Source organism: Loxodonta africana, chromosome 4 (genome assembly GCF_030014295.1).
Source record: "Loxodonta africana isolate mLoxAfr1 chromosome 4, mLoxAfr1.hap2, whole genome shotgun sequence".
NCBI lineage: Eukaryota > Metazoa > Chordata > Mammalia > Proboscidea > Elephantidae > Loxodonta > Loxodonta africana.
Window position 1 is genome coordinate 130,773,892 of NC_087345.1, and position 23,681 is coordinate 130,797,572.

The window sequence follows — 23,681 nt, forward strand, 5'->3', positions numbered from 1 at the left end:
CAAGGAAAAAGGTGTGATCAACAGTGTCAAGTGCTGCTGAATTGTTGAGAAAATGAGGACTAAGAGTTGATCATATACTTAGGCAGAAAAAAAGGTTGCCCACAAAGGGATACCAAAGTAAATTCCACTTGTTCTTCTTGAATCTTTACCACAAGTGTACTATAAAAAGAGTCACATTTTCCTCGGGTGCAGTTTTCCTGAACATCCAAGGATTTTTGTTTTGTTTTGTTTTGTTTTTTAATATGGATACTAGACAAATGTATAGAGATCAAAGTTTATTAGTCGTTAGCAGGGGTAGGTGGGCGGGAGGAGAAAGGGAAACTCGTTGCTTAGTGGACACTGAGCTTCCGTTAAGAGTGATGGGAAAGTTTGGAAAAGGACAATAGTTATTTTTGAATAACATGATAAACATAACTAATGTTGCTGAATTGTACACAGGAAGAATATGGTATGGCAAACCATTTGTTACGTATGTATTTGCCATAATAAAAAAAAAATATGGGTGCTGGTATTCCATCGAGATCAATTAAATCAGAATCTCTAAGGCAACGGTTCTCAAACTTTAGCATGTATCAGGATCACAGATGATAAAATTACTGAGCTCCACGTTGAGATTCTGATTCAATAGGTCTGGAGGGGACACAAAAATTTGCATTTCTAATAAGTTCACAGGTGATGCTGGCACTGCTGAGCCCAGGATTACACTTTGAGAATTCCTGCTCTAAGGGTGTGTCTTGGCCATCAGGGTTATTAAAAACTCCCCAGGTGCTTCTGATGTTGAACCAGGGTTGAAACCAAGCTCCAGAACCTTGATGCTTCCCTCTAGCTGTGGTCAGAAGAGCAGCAGCATTGCATGGCTGGAGCTGGTTGGAAATGCATGTCAGGCCCCACCAAACCTACTGAACCACAATCCACATGCGAACAAGATCATTAGATGATATACATGCATATTGAATTTGTGAATCACTGCTTCAACCATCTCTGAATTCTTATTTTAGGCAATTCTACCCATCTTGGTGTGATTATTGTTTTTATTGGTCACTGATCTTTAAGAACTCTGAATTTTTCTTTACTGAACCAAAGAATAACATTTCAGCCTTTTTATCTTGCTCACAACTTGCCTTTCCTATCATTTTGGATAGGAAAATATTGAATACAACTCAATATTCAAAAATAAAATATCTGGAAAAATACAACTTACTTTTGTGGTTGTGATGCTAACAAAGGGGCAAGATGGGCAAACTCCACCTTTAGCACTAACTGCAGTAAGGGATCAACATGAATTCAATTCCCAGCTGGACGTGGATCCAGACCTCACCTTCCCAGATTTCCATTGCTTGTCACCAGCCACTTCCATAGTAAACACTCTCTCTCTCTCTTTCTCTCTCTCTCTCTTTCTCTATCTCTGTGACCGTAACCACCCAGAGTTAGATTAGACTTCATCCCCAGCTATCCTGAGTTGGGTCAAAACATCCCTGGCCACCTGAGGCCTGGTCACTGGGGAGCAGCTATAAGCTGAGTCTGCACTACTTCCTGAACTTCAGACCAGCTGGCCTCTCTCAATCTCTCTCTGTCTCTCTCTCTCTCTTTCCAGTCCCCTGGGATTGAGTCACAAGCCAGAAGTACTCTATCCTTCTTTATGAATTTCCTATGCAGCCTTTTTCTATCACCTAGCCACCCAGAGCTAGGTTTATACAAACTGATTCTGTACTGCCAGCCCCTGCTGGTTCATTGCTTCTGTGGGTTCGTTAATTCTCTATAACAGCTCACAAAATTTATGAAGACCATTACCTGTATTTACAATTATCCTATATTTATTATAACCAGTGTCAAAAAGCAAACTGCAGTCTGTTAAAATTAAAGCAAAGAGTTATTTGAAGGAATAAAGCCATCTGGATCAGGCAGCACTTAGTGAGGATTTGCCAAAATACTCTGAGGAAAGGAATTTTTCAGAGTTTAAATACAGGAAATTCAGGAACTTACAAGGAAAAATTCTGATATTTTTACATTTACAAAATCATGCTTTAACAGATGCCAGACAATTATGGGTTCCTTAAGCATTGTTTTGTTAGTCTTAAAGTTGGAGTCAGTTAACTTCTTGCTAACCTACAGATATTTTGGGGGTCAGCCTGAGTGAATATTCTTCCTGGGAGCATTCTTTGAGAGGAAGGTAGGGAAGGCAGGCTTCCTGAGGTATTCTGGCTAACTAGCTTTTGAGAGTCAGCTCAGGATGAGCAGTAAATAACAAAAATGGAGTCCAGCCTACATCTTTGGCAGAAGCCTCTCCTTTATGTCAAGCACCTAAAAGGATACAAGCGTAAAGACAGATCAGGGAAGGTCTAGGAGAGTTCCCAGCACAGAGCTTCCATTGTCCCCGGGGACGTGGCACACTGTTTCCCATGCATGAATGTTCTCACCTATCCAGGAAATCCCAAGGTCCCAGCTCCCTTAGTCATAGTAACCTCGTTGAATACACTTGACATATTGCATAGTTATGGGGAGTCTAATCAATGAATACACACGATTGCATCGTGCCTCCCTCCCTTCCTGAAGTTAGTTCACCAGGTATGTGGCCTGTGTAGTCCCTATTTATCCAGCTATTTCAAAAAACAAAGGCATCTTCATTGCTTGGGTTATTTTCAGAAACCAGAGACAAATGGCCAGATCAAGGTCTTTGTCCAATTGTGGTAGATACTGTCATTGCTTATCCAAGAATGTACCCCCTTTTCTTAAATTTACAGAACTTGGATTTTGCTCAGGTTTCAGGGTGCTTTTTGATGAATCATGGTTTTTTAAAGCCAATCACATTATCACAGTCACCTCTGACAGTAAGTTGCCCTGTGGACAGGTTCCCTGGAACTCAGTCTCTGAGAAAAGATTTATGCATAGGTTTATGGGGGAGAACTGTCAGGGCGAACCCATGTGGACTATCAGGAAAGCAGGATTATAAAGAAAGAGGAGTTGAATTGTGATGCAGTCCCAATAAAGGCCTCAGGAGATCCCATAGGGAGTTCTGGTGCTAGAATGGTCTTTCAGAGCTGCCTTGCTTTAAGGCAAGAGAGTCAGGTCTTTATACCACCTCAGCACCTGTTATTAGATACCAAGCTGCCCCTGGGGAGAAGGTGGGACTTTGGGTGAAAGTTTCTCTGATACTGAGGGAAATTCTCAAAGCTGATTTCAGCTGACATCCAACAGCCACCAACACTCCTAGAAGCTAGGGTTATGAGTATTTCTGCCATGAAAGGGAGTATCCAGAAGGTACATGACAGCATCCACTACTTTGGTCTAGCAATGGAGATATAAAGCAGGGCTGGCTAAGAAGATATACAAGGGTGTTATGGATTGAATTTTGTCTCCCCAAAATATGTGTCAACTTAGCTAGGCCATGGTTCCCAGTATTGGGTGGTTGTCCACCATTTTGTCATCTGATGTGATTATCCTATGTGTTGTAAATCCTAACCTCTATGATGTTAATGAGGGAGAATTAGAGGCAGTTATGTTAATAAGGCAGTACTCTATCTACAGTCAATCTCTTTTTAGATATAAAAAAGAGATGCCAGCAGAGAGGAGTGGGACCTCATACCACCAAGAAAGAAGCACCAGGAGCGGAGTGAGTCCTTTGGACTGGAGGTCTGTGTACTGAGAAGCTCCTAGACCAGGGGAAGATTGACAACAAGGACCTTCCCCCAAAATCAACAGAGAGAGAAAGCTTCCTCTGGAGCTGCTACCCTGAATTCGGACTTTCAACCTCCTAGACTTTGAGAGAATGAACTTCTGTTTGTTAAAGCCATGCGTTTGTGGTATTTCTGTTATAGGAGCACTAGATAACTGAGACAAAGGGAGTCTCTCGGTAAAATATCTGGAATGATTTTGCTTTCTGAAGAGAGAGAGAGAAAGAGACAGATAGACGTGGGGCAGGAGAAAGAAAGAAAAGTAGGAAAAGAAAATTCTTTTTCTGCTGGCTCTTTTCTTCCGAATTGGGATATTATTGGGAAGAAATAATCTTTGGCACCTCAAGAGCCAAACTGTGACCAAAAAGGGAAATAGTACTGATAAACCAAAGAAGAGTAGTAGAAAGAATGTATGAAAATCTTTTGGCATTAGTGAACTGCTGAGCCAATCTAGGTATAACCTTTTTCAGAATTTGTGCTAAATAGGTTAATAAATGACTGATTTTTAAAAGTCTCTGTACTTAGGTATTCTGTTACTTGCATCTAACGCGTTCTTATCATATTACCACTCATTTCTTTCTCCTGTTCCTTTCCCCTATTTTCCTGTATTATCTCCATCTAGAACCTGTGCTATTTCCTTTTCTTGGCTCTTCCTAGGCTGATAATTCCAGAAGAATAATTTTGGAGAAGTCCTTAGGCTGTCATTGAACAGTGTCGTCATCCATTGTTCTTTATGACATAGGCTTCGGGGTGTGTGTGTGTGTAAGTGTAACATTTAGTCTCTGTAGGGACTTATCCAATGTTTGCTATACATCAAGCACTGTGCTAATCACTTAAAATGCATTAATTTATTTAATTCCCACAGCAAGCTTATAAGGTATTGCTATTGTTATTGCTACCACTTAAGGGCAAGAAAAGAAAAGCACAAGGAATTTAAGTAACTCATCCAAAGTCGCACGTCTGGTAACTGATAGAAACAGGAGCCAAAGCCTGACTGTGAGACTTCTCACAAAGAAAAGTGACACATACAGACCAAATTCTTGGTATATTAATATCTAAAAAACAGGGTAAGTAATGTAGTTCTCTGGTGGCTACAACAAAAGCACAATATTTTCTACGCAAAGAAGTTGTATTTATCACAAATCTCTCCCGTCAGGGATGCATTTGTTCCCATCCCTACTAACTGAAGACTATGCCTGCCTTAGCTGGCAAAAGGATCCTGGAAATTTTTCTAACTTGCTGTGACAACTTTGATGCCAAAACCAAGACAGGTATACAAGAAACTTATTTATTTTCAGGAAAGGTAATTCAGAAGAGAACACTGTAAACTCACTTCCCGTGACACCACCCCACCCTGAGTACATACTGCTGTGAGTCTTCTCCACACAAAGAGACACCTTAAGGGAGAATACAGATGGGCATTGTTCACCACCTACTGCATGAAGTATCTGTCCACTGAGGGTGTTGATAGAGTTCTTGTTAAGAGCAGGTTCTACAGAGGTCAGGACAAGTTCCTATTTGTTACATGTCTTGTAGTAAATTTCTTTCCGGTAACTGATGAAATGCTTTCCCACAGTGGAAGGGATTTTCCCGTGCGATGAGCTGAGAATTAGAAATCACCAGTCTGCATTCTTTATGGAAATAACATTCTTAGTCATTAGGTTTATCCTAAAAAACTTGAGTATGCCTCTGTACAGTATTTGTACATACATTTTTCTATCTTTGCTACCGCATTGAAATAGCTAGATGACATTAACAAAGTTTAGAGGGTGTGTGTGGAATATTATATAAATACATGTGTGTATATATATATAAAAGCATAACCAAAAAAACCAAACCCACTGCTGTCAAGTCAATTCCAACTCATAATGACCCTACAGGACAGAGGAGAACTGTCCCGTAGAGTTTCCAAGGAGCGCCTGGCAGATTTGAACTGCTGAGCCTTTGGTTAGCAGCCGCAGCACTTAACCACTATGCCACCGGGGTTTCCGATATAATGCATAGTATACAAAATTCATTTTGGAGATGGACGTATCTATCTCAAAGCAATGATCAGTCATAGTCTCAGCTCAGTCAGATGCAACCGAATTACAATCAGAGGTAGATATTAATAATATTAGGAAAATCATTTCATAAGTATTATAATTCTATAAAACAGAAAATAAACCATAATTCCAAACATGAGTCCCAAACAGAAAGTTTTAAAAGTAGATGCTATAAATTTTAGGGGCACATTGATAATCTAGAGGATTTTCATGCAGGCAAGTCAATGTGGTGACCTCAAAGGTAGATATATATTAATTTATCAGAGGGGTATGCATTAAAATATTTAGTAATTATGACAGTCTCCACCAAATCAGATAGACCAGATTGCATGTGTATGTAAATATAAATTCAGTTCACCTTTTGAAAGAGTCATATTCTACAAGTTCCTCTTCCTACTCAACAAATTTAAATATTTGTAGAAATTAACTTGTGTTTTTTGAAATTTCTGATATTAACTTTCCTATTATGATGTTAGATTTGGGCTTCCAGAATGTAGTGTGTTATTAAATTCTTACAAAGTATTTGATTTACATTCTCTATTTTAATTAATAAAAACTTTCAAAATGCAAGCATATATATGTTTTCTCCAAGTATTTAGTTGCCTTTTTTGATTGTATCTTGGAGTGAGCATTATGGCAAGAGCCAAAGCAACTCCAAGGAATCAGTAATGGACAAATACAAAGATAGGTAGGTTTTGTTGTTACTTTTTATAAGAAACTATTTCCCACTGGTGATATAAAGAAGAAATAATGGATTAAACACATCAAGTCAATAGTGTTAGATTAGTGGTACCAATTTTCTTTAGACATGACCAGAACCTTGGAGGTAAAGAAGTACACAATGCCAGGCTGTCTTTTTAGAAAAGGGTAGGTAAAAATACAGTAAGAAAAAAAAATAAAAGCTAAGGTCTCATTAAGCTGACCACTCCTAGATGTCAGGTGATGACTGGCTTTAATCCTTTTTAATTCTCTGGAATGTGCAGCACTGGGAGCCCAATGGAAGATACTAACAGAAAGATGCCTTTGCTTCTTTCTACATCGAAAACCAATGTCTTATCCTTGGACAGAAATATAGCACCCCAATAAATGGATTTTTGTTGTAAAAGTCTGGGGACCAAGAATACTTGCTTCAAATCCACCATGAGATGAGTTCAGAAAATGGGAAGAAGCCCCTTTTCTTGATGGAGAGTAAACTTCTCCAGTTAAAAAAAATATATAGTTAGTTGCCCATAAAGGCAAGAACCTACAGAAAGTCTGAGATTAATTAAAATTTATAAGTGATTTAAGAGGTGATTGCACTTATTAAATATTTGAAATGACATTAGCATTAACTAAGGGACTACAATACTCCAGCAACTGGAAAGCGAAATATGATTAAAACACCTGCCTAGTCCATGCCTTCAAAATTCTCATAGCCAAGTAGCAGACAAAACATAAAAATAATTACAGTATAACATGATAATTTCTAATAGAGATACATACCTAAGTTATGGGAGCTTAGGAAACCCTGGTGGCCTAGTGGTTAAGTGCTAACCAAAGGCTCAGCAGTTCGAATCTGCCAGGCGCTCCTTGGAAACTCTACGGGGCAGTTCTACTTTGTCGTATAGGGTCGCTATGAGTCGGAATCGACTCAAAGGCACTGGGTTTGTTTTGGTTTTGGTTTAAAGTAGCAGCCATCAATTTCATCTGGGAATTTATGAAAGTTTGAGCTGAATCAGGAAGAAAGATTAGGAGGAGATATATACCCGACAGAAACTAAGTCATGAAGAGACACATTCTAGCCAGAGGATTCAACACATTGATATACATGGAGAGACGAAAGAGTGAGGCACTTGTAGTAAATTGCTAGCTTTTTCATTACAGAAAGCACAGTGTCTGTGGAGAAACGTGAGCACTAAAATTGGAAAGATGGGTAAGAATTTTCTTTAAAAACTTGCTGAAGAATTAGAGATTTTTCCAGTAGGTAATTGTGGACTGCTAAAGAATATTTCTAACTTATAATGACAGGGAGGGAAACCCTGGTGGCGTAGTGGTTAAGTGCTACGGCTACTAACCAAGAGGTTTGGCAGTTCAAATCCGCCAGGCGCTCCTTGGAAGCTCTACGGGGCAGTTCTACTCCGTTCTGTAGGGTCGCTATGAGTCGGAATGGACTGGACGGCAGTGGGTTTGGGGTTTTTTTTTTTTTTTTGGTTTTTATAGGACAGGGTAGAACTGCTCCATAGGGTTTCCAAGGAGCACCTGGTGGATTCAAACTACCAACCTCTTGGTTAGCAGCCAAACTTTTAACCACCACACCACTAGGGTTTCCTTGGGAGCCCTAGTGGCGCAGTGGTTAAGAGCTTGGCTGCTAACTAAAAGGTGGGCGGTTCCAATCCACCAGCTGCTCCTTAGAAACCCTATGGGGCAGTTCTACTCTATCCTGTAGGGTTCCTATGAATTGGAATGTATGGCAGCAGGCTTGATTTTTTTAGTTTTAAGAGTTTTTAAGGAGGACATGATATAATCAGTTCACATTTTTAGGGAAAAAGAGTTGCGCTATTGGCAGTATAAAAATAGATCCCCTGCTGTTTTCAGAAAAAGGGCAATATAAGAGGCAGTAGCCAGTCGGAGACTACTTTGTGATATATAATGAAATTACAACAATCATGAGGTTGTCTTCCAAGAGCTTTTTATTTAGCCAAAACCCTAGAGGCAAAATAACTACAAAATACTTGACTATATTCTTGAAAAAGGAAAACGCGATGCCAAAAAAAACCTTCAGTGAACTTCCCGGCAAGCATACATTTATTTCATGGACAACTAGGTCTTCATCAAGCTAACCTGAATCCACTCAGATTCATCTCAAAAAGTTTCCTTAACTGTGACTGTTACGGGGGTTTCTTTTCTCTCCCAGAAGTCCTCTTAAGCTTCTAAGGCAAATTGCTCCACCACTTTCCTGAGCTCTTATCCAGGAATACCAAAAAAACCCAAAGCTGCTGCCATCAAGTCAATTCTGACTCACGGTGACCCTCTAGGACAGCGTAGAACTGCCCCACAGAGTTTCCAAGGAGCTGCTGGTGGATTTGAACTGCTGACCTTTTGGTTAGCAGCAGATCTCTCAAACACTGTGCTGCCAGGGTTCCATACAAAAGGGTGCAATTTTTGAAAAGTAATGGGGGAGGTGAGTAACACAGGCGGTAACAAAAACTGACTAAAGAAGGGTTGTTACATTTTTTTCTCAGGAGGACTATGTGCTAGCCTTGCTGTAGGTTTACATAGGGGAATTTCTGTTTCCATTTCAAGGTAAACATCTAAGGATAACTTGCAAATGACAGCTTTTCTTGCTAAATAAATTAATAAATAAGCTTCACTTTATTATGTACCTTGCTCCTAGCTGTAAACCATTTGGAGGAGTAAATGGTTAATATTGTTAGTGATCTTTATTTTTCTTATCTTCAGTACTATATTAAATACTTGAAATCTGGGGTTATTTTCACTTGATTTAGAATATTCTCAGGCACATATTTGGTATGCAATTATATATCGTATGGAAAATACAACATGAATCACCAGAGAAAAGTATGTGATAATATTTGAATTTTTAAAAATCTGTCTGAGTTTCCTTAGGTCTTTTTCTATCATTATTTTTAAAGTGCTGCCAACATAATAACTATATGGAACTATCGCCAACCAGGAATGGTTATTGCTTTTTTAACAGAACTGACTCTTAACTAGGAAACGATGGTGTAGTAAGATACAATTCATTTGTAGCAATCGAAATTATTGAAATGAGGTTTCATTTGTGCTTGGAAAGAGTCACTGGCAGGTGTGTTAAGTTTGGAAAATGCCAACGCAAGATTTTTCACAAATGAGATGGTGATATTCAAATGACACACCTAATGACAAGTAACACATGTGGGTACTGGTACTGGGAGGTGACTGAAATTCAGAGAATGTATCCAATTAAGTTCCATGTTCTATGTTTTAATAATGACTCAGAAATCCCAGCAAAACCTCTGGCGTGTATATATAGCTTCACAGTTGGCATCCCTGGCCAGTGAGAATGGTTCTGCTCCCAGGACACTGACCTGTACCTGGATTGAAGGGAGCTGTGTTGGCTGCTTCTTCATCTATTTGGATCACCATGTGGATGAGAATACTTCTGGGTGTTTTTCTCTTTCATCTGTCTCTTGCTCAATCTACTAATGTGTAAGTGACTATATAGGGTTTTATTGGTAGAAGCCAAATAGAGATTGGTGGTGAAACATCTAATTTTCATCACCTATTTTTATTTTATTGTGGTAATTTGATTTTAGATATTACCATTTCACAATACACTCTAAAATTTTTAATTCATACAGTGAATTCCAAATTTGAATGTCAGCCTTCATCTCTGCCCAGTAGATATCTAGAATGCTGACTAAGAGTTATGCTGAGAAGAGGCGTCAGGTTGCCAGTGGAGAAAGAAGCTGGAAAAATAGTAAAAACCATCCCCAACCCACTGCTGTCGAGTCGATTCCAACTCATAGCGACCCTATAGGACACAGTAGAGCTGCCCCATAGAGTTTCCAAGGAGCACCTGGTGGATTCAAACTGCCGACCTTTTGGTTAGCAGCGGTAAAAATAGTAGGCAAACATAAAATGTAATGTGCAGCATCAATTCAGGGGCAAAAGCATTGTGTGAGGAGACAGACAATGCTAACCATTATAGAACTAATGACTTAAATTAATTACTGCTTTGTAATTGAGATTTTCCTCATTGTGTCTACAAAATTCAATTTAGAGGCCACATTCCATGCCCTCAGATTTAGACTTTAGATACATTTTTAAATACATTTTTCTTAAACTCCAAGGTCCTTTCTGTAACAAAACAATTGCTAAATAACGAAACATTTCTTTGACACTTTGATTTTTAATGCTCTCACTTAATTTTTATAGGCAATACGTTCTGTTGGTCCCTTCTGTTCTACAAGAAGGCTCTTCAGAGAAAATTTGTGTCCAGCTTTTCAACCTTACTGAAACGGTTGTTTTGACTGTCTCCATCAACTATGAGGAGGTCCAGCTGATAATATTTGAAGAGCATGTTACGGGAGAGAATTTCTTCAAATGCGTCAACTTTGAGGTGAACTACTTCATTCTGCTTTATTTGGAAAAGAATATTGCAGGTCCTTGACTTTCTAGGGCCCGGGATCAGACTATTCTACTGTGTGTGTAAACTGCTTTTAATTTTTAAAAGGATAATGCACTCCTCAGTTTGTGATAGTGTAAGTATGTTTTATATGGTCATGACAAGATGAGCCAAACTGTTTGATTTTATGACAGAAATTTGTTGAAGGGAATAAGGTATATAAAGAGAAAGACAGCTGTTCAGAGAAGGAAAGGTTTAAGATATGTGAAAGAGAATTAGTTAAAAAGGGTAATATACAATAAAAAAAAAAAAGTGAAAAAGCAAGAGAAAGAAGTAAGATTGGCCATTCAAGACATAAATATGACAAGTTATGGACTGAAACGTTTAGAAATGCCAACACACAGTGGTAAGGATTTCTTGACAAAATGCCAGTCTCTTAAAGTGTTTTGTTTGCTTCCTAGGTTCCTAAGGCCAAACCTGACCCAGTGGCTTTCATTATGTTCTCTGCTAAGGGATCTACTCTCAACCTGCAAGAGAGAAGATCCGTGGCAATCCAAGCCAATGAAAATGTGATCATGGTACACACAGATAAACCGATTTACAAACCTGGACAAAGTGGTAAGTGTATCTAACTAAACTACATTACCCTCAGTTAACACAATTTATAAAAAAAAGAATATTTAAATTAATGGTACACAATACAAGCTCAGCAAATTTAAAATAGAAAATAAAAATACAGATTATATAGTTTCAAGGCCAGAAATTTAGTTTCTGTACGTCTGAGGAGTGGGAAGCCTTGGAAACTGTGTTTTTAAAGACCTCTCCCCTAGGTGGTTTTAATAGCATTCAGGTTTGGGAATCACTAAGTTGTATCTTAAGCAAATTTATGAGTTTATAGTTAATTAAAGGTAAGACAGTGGCAGAGCATGTCAAGGACATGTTAAGAGATATTCCTAGTGACTAGAGAATGCCCTGTGATAGAATGATCAGCATGACATTGAATTACCTAAGCTGAAAACCCTCGTCTCACCACTGGGTCAGGAAGGAATTGATGAACTCGAGTTACTACAGTCAAAAGAAAGACACTTCTGATGAAATGAATGACACATGAGAAAACACAGGAGTAGAATGAATTCAAAAGCCATGCCTTAAAATGAGAAATGGATATTCGAAATAAAGAAAAAAATGGAAGGGAGGAAAGCAAGTTGAAATGAATGAAGTAGTTAAAGGAGAGCCTTGGATATGGGGCTAAAGAGCCTTTTTCATGAAATTAAGTAATGTCCTTCAGAGTCACTATAGATTTGGGGGAGTATACCATGAGGAAAACAGTCTGAGGAAGATTATTCAGGCCAATCTATATGTGTTGTAGAAACCCTGGTGGCATAGTGTTTAAGAGCTATGGCTGTTAAGCAAAAGGTCGGCAGTTCAAATCCACCAGGTGTTCCTTGGAAATTCTATGTGACAAGTTCTACCCTGTCCTATAGGGTCGCTATGAGTCAGAATTGACTCGATGGCAACGAGTTTGGTTTTTGATTTGGTATATATGTCACTGAAGGGAATTTCTGAACTCATTACTGTAATGATTCTTTGCAGTACTTTTGATAAGTAGTGCAAAATGCTTGAACAACGATACTAAAAACCAAAAACCCAACCTGTTGCCATCGAGTCGATTCTGACTCATAGCAACCCTATAGGTCAGAGTAGAACTGCCCTGTAGAGTTTCCAAGGAGCGCCGGGTGGATTTGAACTGCCGACCTTTTGGTTAGCAGCTGTAGCACTTAACCACTACTGCCACCAGGGTTTCCAAAGATAGTGTGCATGAAAATTAAGGAGAAAAAAATATCTAGTGGAATGTCTTTCTGTACTCCTACTATTCGAATAGGGCTCTTTTGAAAAAAATTAACAAAATAAAAAGTACTACTCCTTTTAATTGATGACATGTCTGATTTCTTTCATTGAACTTGCAATTCTGTTTAGAGATTCCTAGCAACAGAAGCAATATAAAAAGTGGTAAACTGGCCGGCATATTCAGGTTGATTTATTTATATGCAAAATAGTGTATGATTCTATATTTTACTTTTGAGATGCATTTTGAAAATATTCCAAACACTCATACACTTAAAATTTAATGAAAGCATACATAAAGCTATCCTCATATAAGTCCATTTATGAATTTATTTCTTCATTTAAGCTGAAACTGTTTTTAATATTTATACTGTATCATCTTCAAAGCATTTTAGCTGCCTGAGCAAACACTGAGAAATATAATAGCATATCAGTTAGTGTCCCCTGGATCATACTTGTTCTTTCCAAATATTCTTCTAGAATTACTAGCTATAATTCTGAAGCATGAATGAGAATGTATGTTTAAAAGCAATGGAGACTCTTTAAAGCCAAATACTTATTTTTTTATAACTATTTCTATACAGTTATTTCCATCCAATATCACAAATACTTGAGAAACTACTAACAGTGGTCTTCAAACCTCAGTGAGCAAAAATAATTACTTAGAAAGCTGGTTAAAAGTCCTATTTAGGACGAGTACCAAGGATAAGTACATAAAAAAATAACTTTCACAGCTGGTTCTGATGCCAATGTTCAGCAGACACACTTTAAGAAACCCTGATAAGGAAAAAAAAAAAAAAAAGTGAGTTTCTGCAGACTGGCTTACTGGCTAGCACGTGACAAGGGAAGCAGGTATAAGTGAGCTGGGCATTATTATAACTAGAGGCGCTTAGGCACAAACATGCTGTGATTTCAGAATGACACAAACCGAAAGAGAAGGCAAAGATGGGCTGGAGTTGGAAAAAATGTACTATATGTATATTTCTTTCCTCCTACCTTTTCATTCTTTGTCCCTTGTCCCCTGTCTTACTCCTTTACTTTACGGCAGTCATGAAAGTAGACATTCAGATTTGTAATGAGGTACCAGGGGGAAGTGAATGACTAGACAAGAAAACCAAGGCACAGCTCAGTTCTAAATTTGGGGCCTGATTCAACAACTGCTGAGCAAAGATTATGAGTTTCTGTTTGGGGCAGAATCACTCAAGGAGAGGAGGATTATATGTGGTTGACACAGGAGAATGCCTAATTTCACCCAACCAATCTATACCAAATGCCAAGTCTTAACTGGTAAAACAAATTCCGGATGTATCTAATAGGCTAAGCTTTCTTTCCTGATGAGGAATATTTCAAGAAATAGAGCTGAGGATAAAAATTGGAAGGTTTCTAGGATTCATGCTAAGAAGACCCAGAGAAGGCAGGGCTTGGTATGAATGATACAGAAACATAAAAATTATAATGAGTTTCTTTATTTCTCATCTCCTCTGCTTTCCTGTAAAGAGCCTGATGAGGAGATAAATGGCTACAGTGTAGCATGGAAGATGAATACTCAATCTTATATAATTGAAGGATATTCAATTTTCAAAAAATTGATTAGTATTTGGCTATAGTGCTGCAAATATTCATGGTTTATCCAGGTTCTTGCTCCTTTTATTTTTAAGTATATTTAGTTATTAACTATGACTTTATGCTAAAACCTCAAAGGACATTTAGACTGCTGTAGCTTCATATGTGACCACCATTTGCATTTTGAAATCTCTCCTCCTCTTTCTGAAAAATTACAAGAGCTATGACTCAAATGAAGCTAAAAAGTCTACAGGAAGGTATCGATGGCTAAGTTATTGCAGATTTAGACACTTAATACTCTCAAGAGAGGATCCGTAATCTATCTAGATAAATTTTTTGGCTTCGTGTATTCCAGATTTATATTTTGCTTTTATCATGCATAGAAGAGAAGCATCCTACATCTGCAATTAATAAACTTTGAAGGCCAGGTTTGACTAGAGTTATGTGAATGGCTGAAAGCCAGATACTTGTTTGACTGGCTCTTCTTGAGTGTTGTCATCACTTCTGTCCACACTTGTCCAAGATCAAAGAAAAAGAAAACAATGAAATTTAAATCAGAGATCAGAAACAAGGGTAGGTTAGGCTAATTATTTCCCTACCATTTTACAAGCAATGACCACAGGGCAGGACTTAACAAATTTGGAGTAAGTTTTACCTAGTGTAATTTCAGATTGCAAGAAGCCCCTCCCATAAAATAATCACCATCATCTACTTCTTGGTTCCTGAAATTCTATAGTGAGAGTTTCACTACATTTGTTTAAAGTATTTATTCCTTTCAGACCACAAGATTTATGACAATGAGATACTTTATTCAAACTTTAAACTCAAAATTTAGTTTTTACTCTGGAAATCCATACCCATTGGTAAAATTTATAATGACTCTATTAAAAAAAAAAAGTTCACTAAAAACGTGAAAGTTGTATTAAACTCCTAATACAAACCTCTTAAATGTCATAGAATTGGGAAAGAGAGTTTATCTGAATTTAGCTACTAACCCAGAGAAAGCAATAGCATGCTCACTTCCTTGAAAAAGAATATTGTGTCTATACTATTTATACTACTTGCAATAAAATTTAGATATCATCCATACTATTTCACATTACAAAAATATTTTTCTCAGTGTCATAAAAATCTGTCCTTCAGATCAACAGTGGATGATGTGGCAGTAAAATACCTGGTAGAATCTTCATGTTTACTGTGGTTGAAATAATCGATCAACAAACTTTTATTGAACACTTGTGTGCTGGGTAATCTGATATATTGAATCAATAAAAAAATGAATAAGAAATAGAAAGTATATAAGCCTGGACAAAGTACCATGGAAAGACAGAGAAGAAAGTGATTAATTCTTCAGGTTGTAAAAGAAATGTGTCGCTGGGGATATACAGGAGGTCATTCAGAGTAAAGAGGGATAAGGGAACCAATACACACAGCCTTCAGCAAAGCAAGTTCCAGTTGTTAAAGAATTAAAGAAAGTATTAAAGGAATTAAAGAAGATATTTGAGCAGAGACCTCATTGAAATGAGGGTGGGAGCCATGGGTGGGGAAAATCATTCTAGGCAGGAAAAATATCAGGTGAAAATGCCCTAAGACAGGGCTTGACGAGTTCTAGGAACTGCAAGATTGAAAGTATTGATTGAGTAATGAGAGAGAGAGAAGTAGGAGATAGGTGAGAGAGGTTGAGTGAATGCGTGTAGATGTAGCAGATTATGTAAGGCTTAATGGGCCATGGTAAAGTTCTTCAAATTTGACTCTGAATAAAATGGAGAGCTATTGAAGATTTTGAAGTAGAAGAGGTAAACAATTGGGGAGCTGGGAGCAATTTGGAAGGTAGGAAGGCCTTTGCAATAATATAGGCAGGAGACAGTGGTAGTTTAAAACAAGATAATGAGGTGAAGGCAGTGAGAAGAGGTTGCATTCTGGATATATTTTGAAGGTATGTTTTGAAGTCGAGTGTAAGATAAAGAGAGAAAATTAGAAGGATTCCAAGGATTGTGACTTGAACAACTGCAATGGCATAATTGCCACTACTAAAATGGGGACGAGTAGAGCAAGAGCAGCTTTGAGGGAGGAAACCAAAAGTTCTTTTTTAGGCATACTAAGTTTGAGATGTCTTTTAAACATCTAGGCAAATATGTCAAGTAGAAAGTAGGACTCATGAGCCCTAAAGTAAGAAGAAAGGTCTAGAGGCGTGAATTTGGGGAGTCATTGCACTAATGGGCGAAGTGAGTAAATCTCACCTTCATTGCCAACTGTGTGGTAAAGATCAGCATGAATCCAGTCCCCAAAGTGTGGAGATGATCTAGTCCTCACCTTCCCACTTCTCTATCTTCACCATCATCCACCCAAGTAGCATTCTCCCTCCAACCCTAACCACCCAGAGCTGGGTTGGAGCTCACAAATTAAAAGGGCACAGTCCTGTTAACTGCCAAACAGGCAGACATCAGCCCCTGTTGGCTCTCACTGCCTCTCTGGGTTTGATTAATTCACTGGAACAACTCACAGAACTTCATGGAGAGTATACCATACTTATAAATACAGATTTATTACAACCAAAAAAGGTTACAAATGAAAACAGGCATAGGGTGCAGTCTGGAAGGCATCCTGGCATGAAGCTTTTACTTTGCCAAAGACATGCAACCCTCCCAAGAGAAGATATTCTCACCAACCAGGAAGCTCATGGAAGTTCCATGTTCAGGGCCTTTATCTGACCTCATTGTAAAGTCATAATTGGGGCCTCACTGAACATATATAATTAATTAAATCATGCCTCCCATCCTTTCCTGAGGTTGCTGACCAGGTGGTCTTTGTGGCATGGCCCACCGCCACTCATTTGTTCAAATCCTCAAGTGTTTTCTGGAGGTTTTAGATAATAAAAGCACCTTAATTACTTGGGAAATCCCAAGGGTTATCTCTCAGGCATCAAGGACAAAGGCCAAATTCAGTTTTTTTCTCACAGTCAACAACATAGAGGTCATATTTAAAACCATGCAATTTGATGAGACCCCACTTCTTAGCCAGACCATAACAGTTCCATAATAACCTAAGACCGTGTTTTTCTTTTATTTTCAGCATTTTATATCCACACATGTACACAGACACACATATATAGTGAAACCTGTGAGAGCTGGAAAGCAATGAGACTGCCTCACTTTTCTGGGTATTGCACGTTTTCTTGCTTTTGATAGGGTGCAATCTTACCACTTTTCTATCACTCCTTTTATTTGAGTTTTCCTTCTGTGGCAGGTTCCCCCTTTACACAGGTTCTGGGTTTCTCAGGTTTTACACTCTCTCTATATATACATATATCAATTAAAATTTTTTAAATAAATGTGTAATTAAATTAATTGAACCAAGAGAGGGTCAATAGCCTGGAAAAATATGGTTAAAGAGATAGAACTCTAAATGAGTCTGAAAATGCATTTAAAGAGCCTCTAAGAATATATCAACAGATAACAAACAAGAGTTGTATCATCATTGAGTGATTTTTTTTTCCCAAAGTGTAGTAGCTCTGGTATGATAACAGACATAGATTTTGACATGAATCTTCATTTTTTCCCAAAAAGAAAACTAAAGCATTCCATTACATGGAACAAGCATATGTCAGAATTGTTCATGAAAGCTTAGTTGGTGGAAAGGAAGACTACTAGCCAAGTGAAATTCTATATATAATGCAAGTAGGTCAACAACAAAAATTGACTAGATGACATCAACAGGAATAAAAAGAAGTCTTAAAACTAATGACTCTAAAATAATAATTTCTCCCTTTTGAATTAAAGACAAGGAAAAAAATATTTAGTTGGAGCTATGAATTCAGAATGAAGTTTCTTCTTTTTTTATAGCCATGTGGAAGATGAGAGTTCTCCATTGTAGAGATCCAGAGGGAAAGAGGTAATCTCAGCACAAAAAAAAGAAAGTGTTCTATGAGAAAAATAGGAGCATAGGGAAATATCTTCAAAAAAGAGTAAATGTTATTGATGGCACAATGGCAAGGGTTTAATAAAGGGCATCAGGCTGAGAATCACTTGGGAATAGGACATAAGTGAGAGAGAAAACAGATGACCTTGAAGGCTTACACTATAGATTAAGAGGGTAAAGGGAGCTGGTTGATGAGAGCCAGACAGAAAAGGTATGTATTAAAATAAGTATGCACAAAATTTCTATGATTAAGTGTACTAAGAATTGAATTATTTTACCTACTTCCTCTGTCTTTTGCTTCTTTGATTAAGTAATTATCCAGCTTAAGCATGTTTTATGATGATGCATACAAAGAGAAAGAGAAAGAGGAGCCAGACTACAAAAAAGACAGGAGGTTTTTTACTGAACTCTTTCTTGTTGGCAGTATAATTAACCAAGTTCAACATACTAGCCCAATATCTAGTATATGTTACATAAAACACCTGTGTAACCAAATGCTGGTAAGATGTGGAGCGACAAGATCTCTACTGGTGGGGACGTAAAGTTAGTACACCCACTTTGGAAGACATTCTGGCAGTTTCTCACAAAGTTAAACATAGACTTACCATATTATCCAGCAATCGTGCTCCTAAGTATTTACCCAAATGAGATGAAAAGGTATGTCCACATAAAAACCTGCACATGAATGCTTATAGAAGCTTTATTCATAATTGCCAAAAATTGGAAACAACTAAGATGTCATTCAGTAGGTGAATGGATAAGCAAACTGTGGTACATTCATATACTGAATGGAGTGATAAAAAGAGAAGGGCTATCAAGCTACAAAAAGGCACGGAGGAACCTTAAATGGGTATTACTGAGTGAAAGAAGCCAGCCTGAAAAAGCTACATATTATATGATTCCAACTATATAATATTCTGTAAAAGGCAAAACTGTACGAAGAGTGGAAATATCAGTGGTTTCCAGGTGTGCAGGAGGAGGTGACGAGGGATGAATAGATGGAGTACAGGGCATTTTTAAGACAGTGAAACTGTTCCATATGGTACAGTAATGGTGGACACATGACATTATGCATTTGTCAAAAGCCATGTGACTGTACAACACAGAGTGAACAAACCCTAATGTGAATTATGAAGTTTAGTTAATACTGATGAATCAATATTGGTTCATCGATTATGACAAATGACCACAGGAATATAAGATAATAGGAGAAACAGTGCATAGGGGGGAGGGAGGTGTGTGGGAACTCTCTGTACTTTCTGCACAATTTCTGTAAACCTAAAACTTCCTTAAAAGATAAAGTCTATGAAAATATATTTCTGTATCTACTCATCACAGAGAGCAATATCCCAACCCTTTCTGATTTATCTAAGTTAATCAATTTAGTATGAAGACTATGATGACGCAAAAGATAAACATCTTATTTTCATCACCTTTATTTCCTTCTTCAGTGAGGTTTCGAATTGTGTCTCTGAATAATCTTCTGAAGCCCATTGAGCAAAAGGTAAGTTGTAACTGGAATGTACGTATACCTAGGTATTTATACATTTCTTATGTCTTAAAATTAATCAGTAAAAATGAGGCAAGTTATTGGTTGTGTTCCTAACGACCTTATGACCCACTGTGCTCCTCACTAAATCTAAGTCTTTCCTTTTCCCCTTCTTCCTCTTTCTCTCTGTTTGGTCAACAAAATTAAACGTATTTCCCAAGTACATTAAGATATGGAATTTACAGGACCCCTACTACTTATAAAGCACTGTGCTAGGCAATGTGAGAGCCAGATAGAGAAGAGAGCCTTCTGCTCCCAAAGTATGTTGGAATAGAGAAGTATATAAATGGCCATAGTAAAAGTGACCATAGAAGCATATACATAAAACACAACACTGTATTCTCAACATTTAAAAGAGTAGCATCTGGCACATAGTAGGGTCTTAGGATGAGTAAATGAATGAGTGAACAAATGAATAAATGAATGAATAAATAAAAGTATTATGACTGCTTCGTATTGGAGTTATCAGGAGAGGTATTATCTTAGGTCAGGCTCCCCAGAATCAGATCCTGAGATGGAAAAATGAACAAGTAAATTATTTAGAAAGTGCTCCAAGGAGAAACCAATACGAGAGTGGGGAAAGCAGAACAGGAAAGGAGAAGAAGCCAAGCAAGTGTGCAATTGATTTTAAGCAAAGTTGCAACTTCAACCTGATCTGGCAGGAAGCGCCACAGGATAAATTACACTTCAGAGTTTGTCCTACTTGTAGGAAAGAGAGCTAGACTCATTCTCCAGCACTAGGCAGTCATTGGCTATGGGCAGCCCCCAAAGTTCAAGTAATTCCCCAGGAACTTGCCAAAAGGCCCAAGAGAAGGCCTCTCAAAGTTCAGAGGTACAAGCTGTTAGATGCAGAGGGTCGCTATGAGTTGGAATTGACTCGGCCGTAACGGGTTTTGTTTTGTTTTTTGGGTTGTTGTTGTTAGTTGTTGCCGAGTCGATTCTGACTCATGGAGATCCCATTGTGCAGAGTAGAACTGCTCCAAAGGAGTTTCAAGGCTGTGATCTTTTGAAAGCAGATCACCAGGCCTGTCTTCCAAGGCACCTCTGGGTGAGTTTGACCCACCAACCTTTAGGCTAGTAGTTCAGCACTTAACTTTTTGCACCAACCAGGGACTCCCTAAATTAGGGATAGGACAGTATTACACTGAAACCTGTGACAGCTGGAACTTGACGGGACTGCCTTGTTTTTCAGGGTCTCGCAAGTTTTCTGCCTTTGACAGGGCGCAGTCTTACCACTCTCCTATCTCTCCTTTTAGTGAATAATATTTGAGTTTTTTCCCTTCTCTGACAGGTTTCTGCCTTACACAGGTTTCAGCTTTCACAAGTTTTACTGTATAAGAAGAGGGGAGTTGTTAGTGAAGGAATGGTAGTGGGGAGTCAAGAGGACTTTGGGAATAGCAATAATCCAGGCTTGCTAAACTACGTAATAAACATAGTGAGTCATGGTGAGTAAAACCGGAAGGAAGGATTGCTGCCCTAAAGTGAAAAAACTTAAATTACAGTTAGTCATGAATGAGCAGTTTGTGTTTAGAGAAAGGAATAAAGTGATAGGTGATGTGTTTCAGGGTGTCTTCCAATTTCTTCAGAAATTACTCTTTATTTATAGTAGAATGGTAAGAGTGGGGAGCATTTTTACCCACTAGAGAAAATGACCTGGCCTTGAAGAAATACAGAGGAGTCCTTTTATGGCTAATGCTCTGCAGTTCAGGGACTAAATAGAGAAAAAAATATGTTGATAGTCTAAGACAGTGTTTCAACAGGAGAGTACAATCCATCTAGAAGGGATCTGAGAACAAGGGAAAGAATCATGAAAATGGACAAAGACAAAGAATCATGACTGAGGAGTGACTGAAGCCTCTATGATAAGATACCTGGCATGTTTCATTTCATGTAATTTAGAATCAAATATGTTAGAACTGTTTTATGTGGCCTTAAAAAAAAATTTTTTTTTTTTTATATATCAACTGGTCAGCTGAACGCAGAGCTACATAGAAGCTTGTTAAGCTTATAGAAGTTGTGCTGATGATTCTCCATCCTCCAAGTCATCCCTTATCCTTACATACTCAAGGCATCATCACTTTTAGCCCATCTCCTTTTGCCATCTTCTTTAGCTACTTTACATTTGTTGGATTGTTGCTTAATTTTAATTTCCAGAACAGATCTAAAAGACCCATTTAGTAACTCCAGTCTGAAATAGCTTCTTTAGGATAGCATGTGTTTCCTGTTCTTAGTTCAAGGTGGAAGCTTCTCTTACTTCTAAGACTACATCTCCTCTATTTAATCAAAGCTGCAAGCATTCTAATATAACCCTTTGGCAATCATTCTTGGTTGGTTGGACCATGGGAAGAGCAGGGTTCTTGAAAATCAAAGGGGCTGCAATGTCATCACAATTCCCATGTTAGTTTTTTTCCCATCGTTGGTTATTTTTATTGTCAATAAAGCCAGATACGATTATCCAATTCCCAGCTTTAGTAATGACTGCATTTGCCATGCATAACAGTATTAATGAAGCATTCATTCCTTTAAATGTGGCTCATAGATAAGATGATCATTTATACAAAATGTTTCTGGGGAGAAGCTTCCGTGGCACAGAAAACTGCATCTGCTTATGTACAAAGATCGAAGTTGAGTTGGTGTTTTCAAAAACAGTGGAAACTAGAAGATAACATAGGTACATATTTCAAGGGCAACAACACATCTAAAGTGTGCAGCTATTTCAGCATAACATAGAAAAAAATTGATTCATTGTATGGCCGGCCTTCTGTGAGAGCTGAGGATTCAGGGTAAATTTGACTGCATGAACAAAGCATACTAACGACGCGACTCTTCTTTATCAACGAGCCAAGATATAAAATACATACCTACTTTCATCTGCCCATGTCTTAGAGCTTTCCTTTCTTTCATGGTTCCATCATTTCTTTCTGCCTTAATTCAGTGTCTTATAACATATTCAGACATTCCCTTTATTCAGAGGGTTTCATTTGTATCAAGAAGTTTTAGACCTTTTCTTTAACTTATCCTAAGATCTGAAACTATCTCTACTTTCAGAGAGAGATAACATGAACCCAGCAACAAAAGGGGAACATAAAGGAGGTATTTTCTTGCTTGTTGACTGGATATACAAGATTTAGCTACAGAGTCATAAATTACTTAAGCCAAATCCTTGTTTTTGGAGAAAATCAAGAATGAAGATCTCTACCTTTCTCAATGCTTGAGTTAATACAGTAGTTCTCTTCAGTACTAACCCAATAAATACTTCACCAAGGAGATACAATTTCGTGAATTTAAAATAACAGGTAGGGACCCCAGCTCAGCTGCTGTATTTTTCAGCTCTAAGAATTCTGGACAAGGGTTATTAATTCTGATCTCATCCATGTATGTGTGTTTTTTTTTTTCCATGTCATTCATTTTATTTATCTTTTATTGTGCTTTAGGTGAAATTTTACAGTTCTAATTAGTTTCTCGTTCAAAAATTTATACACATGTTGTTTTACAGCATTGGTTGCAATCCCCACAATGTGACAGCACTCTCTCTTTCCACCCCAGTTTCCCTGTGTCCATTTGTCCAGTTTTCCTGTCCCTTCCTGCCTTTTTGACTTGCTTTAGGGCAGTTGCCCATTTGTATGTGTGTATTTTATCAGTGAACGAACACTGCAGTTAGCAGAAAGGAGCACTTAGAAGCTTAAGGAATGGGCAAAGGATGCTAGGTGGCCATTTTTTAATTTCTAATCAGCCTGTTCACATGAGGCTTGATCTGAATACCTGGTCCTACTGCCTTGCATCCTATGCCTGCCTGTGAATGAATGCCCTTCTGGGAGAGCCGATTGGGTATCTTCCACCAGCAACAGAGCTAGATTTACCCAGTTTCCCAAATGGACCACAATGGCAGGTCTAGAAGCCTATTACTTCCTGCTTCAGCCTCCAGTTCTCATTGACCTGAAAGTTTTTTTGTTTCATTTTCTTTGCTTAAACCGTTACCTTAC

General features: G+C 38.0%; 1 protein-coding gene across 1 annotated transcript in view; it reads left to right on the forward strand.

Annotated features, from left to right (window-relative positions):
- The first annotated feature begins 6,384 nt into the window (after positions 1–6,384).
- LOC100658113 (ovostatin-like) overlaps positions 6,385–23,681 on the forward strand; it is a 53,975-nt gene continuing 36,678 nt past the window's right edge. The window contains exons 1-5 of the mRNA XM_064285179.1: positions 6,385–6,404; positions 10,634–10,817; positions 11,285–11,441; positions 19,601–19,653; positions 20,990–21,133. Coding sequence (XP_064141249.1) covers positions 6,385–6,404; positions 10,634–10,817; positions 11,285–11,441; positions 19,601–19,653; positions 20,990–21,133 — 558 coding nt within the window. The remainder of the gene's footprint in view (positions 6,405–10,633; positions 10,818–11,284; positions 11,442–19,600; positions 19,654–20,989; positions 21,134–23,681) is intronic.